Genomic DNA, 2,064 nt, shown 5'->3' on the forward strand with positions numbered 1-2,064 from the left:
CTGGGACCAACAAGTGCTACCAGTATTTCAAAAAGATAGGAACTTGGGGGAGGGCGCGCCAAAGTAAAAGTGCCGCCCCCGAAGTTCGGACGGATGGAAGCTTCTAGAAGCTTCCACAAGCCGCCCTACATCTGCTTGTTTATTAATTACTATACTATACATTCCATAGTACTACTAACATTGCAATAAGTTAGTAATACCACCCATCAGATACAAATAGCCGCAGCTCCTTGCACACTTAGTTGCCTGAGCCGAAGTCGTCGTACACGAACGCGCAGATTTCCTTGCTTCGACTATCTTGGGTATTTAAAGTGTTTTCGTAGAAGCGGAGAGTGCAACAGAAGCTCAGAGAATGGGTGGTTGTAAGGAGTAAAAGCAGACAATAAGTGCAAGTTTTATTAACATTTTGTTTATAAATGATTGGACTGTCATAGTGGAATTATTACTGCACGGATATTATTTTTTCTAGGGCCTGTGGCGAACCACAGCTTCCTTCACACTTGATCCAGTCAGAAATCTTGTCTTTCAGTGTTTCTTTCCAACCCGATCACCTTTGCCATCTTCTCGATCCCCGTACAGAAGCAACCTTGGAGCACTACTACGCATGATGCTGTTGTCTTCAGCAAATATGGATTTTATATTCGATTTTTGATTGGAGCCTGCAGTGATCACCAAACCAGAAATTCTAACATGTTGGATGTACGTATGGTGTTGGCATCAAGAGCTCGTGACCACATCGGCGTCAACACCTGTCGAGTTGGCCTACAGCTGCAGACTACTGTGCGCAGTTATACAACAAAGGGCTTTAGGCCCAGGAAGAGTGAACCTAAAGTCTTCCCGGCAGAACTGGATTTGCCAGCTGAACGTCGGACCACCTCGGAAAGGATGAATGGCTTCATTTCCAGTCTTCCCTACACATGAAGAGCCTTTTCCTAATGACGAAGTGTTGATTTTTTCGCAAATCAACGGTTTATGTGCACAACAATGTTGCGGTGTCGTATGGTTTGTGCCAGACTTTCATTCGTGCACTTGTCAATTGGCCATGACGTCTCCATTCCACAAAGTAGCGCGCAAAATCTCGCACAAACTGGACGAGTATGAGGCCGCGGTGGTGGACCGCTACACTGCCGTGGGGGAGAACTTGACACAGACGCGAGTCCGCGTCAAAAGCAGCCTGAACAGTCAAGAAAAGAAGCTGTCGGAGACGTTCGAGCACTGCGAAACCGCAATAGTCAACAGCTATACCGCCATGGGGGAGCATTTAACACAGACACAAGAGAGACTCAAGGATAAACTCAACAGTCAAGAGCGGAGAATCTCCGAGAAGGCAGCGCAACTTCTGTCAAAGCCTGGAGTTCCGAAGATGCTAAACCCTCTACGTGATAAGCTCAATGGAGAGTGTCTGGCCATCGAAGCAGAGACAGTGGAGTCACAAGGAAGAGTCGACAGTTCGAATGAGTCTATTGACCTCAAAAACCCAGGGAAGGAGTCGTTTGATGACCATAGCACCGTTACTTCGGATTCGGAATGTTCCTATACGGAATACCATCCGGACGATTACATCATTAACAAGGGGCGGATACCTCGTGAGAAGGTGGTTGTGCAGGAGTTTATCAGTCGTGGAGCGTTCGGTAAAGTGTATAAAGGGACGTACAATGGCCAACTTGTGGCTGTGAAGACGATGAGTGACGTGGACACGTTCGTCAAGGAGATCAAGATGGCGTGTTCCATGAGCCATCCGAACATCGTGCAGTTCATTGGCGTGGCGTGGAATTATCGTGAAGACTTTTGTTGTGTGATGGAATACATGGATGGAGGGGATTTACGAGGTCTGATGGATAAATACGAAGAAGAGAACCGTCGGACAGGCTTCGATGCGGCCAAGGTCACGATCGCGCTGCACGTCGCTCACGCTCTGGCGTATTTACACTCTCGAGACATTCCCGTGATCCATCGCGACTTGAAGTCAAAGAATATATTGCTGAACGAAGCGTTGGGTGCGAAGTTGACGGACTTTGGTGTCTCTCGAGAGCGAGTGGATAGAGCGATGACTGCTGATGTGGG

The 2,064-nt window shown here is 47.8% G+C and overlaps 1 protein-coding gene across 1 annotated transcript; it reads left to right on the plus strand.

Annotated features, from left to right (window-relative positions):
• Positions 1–858: 858 nt before the first annotated feature.
• PPTG_12444 (serine/threonine protein kinase) lies at positions 859–2,051 on the plus strand (the record flags this gene model as incomplete). Its single annotated transcript, XM_008908472.1, has 2 exons — positions 859–1,997; positions 2,044–2,051. The coding sequence occupies exons 1-2, from the start codon at positions 890–892 to the stop codon at positions 2,049–2,051; spliced, it is 1,116 nt and encodes a 371-aa protein (XP_008906720.1). The 5' UTR covers positions 859–889.
• Between the last annotated feature and the right edge of the window lie 13 nt (positions 2,052–2,064).

This window comes from Phytophthora parasitica (assembly GCF_000247585.1).
Source record: "Phytophthora parasitica INRA-310 unplaced genomic scaffold supercont2.30, whole genome shotgun sequence".
Taxonomy (NCBI): Eukaryota; Oomycota; class Peronosporomycetes; order Peronosporales; family Peronosporaceae; genus Phytophthora; species Phytophthora nicotianae.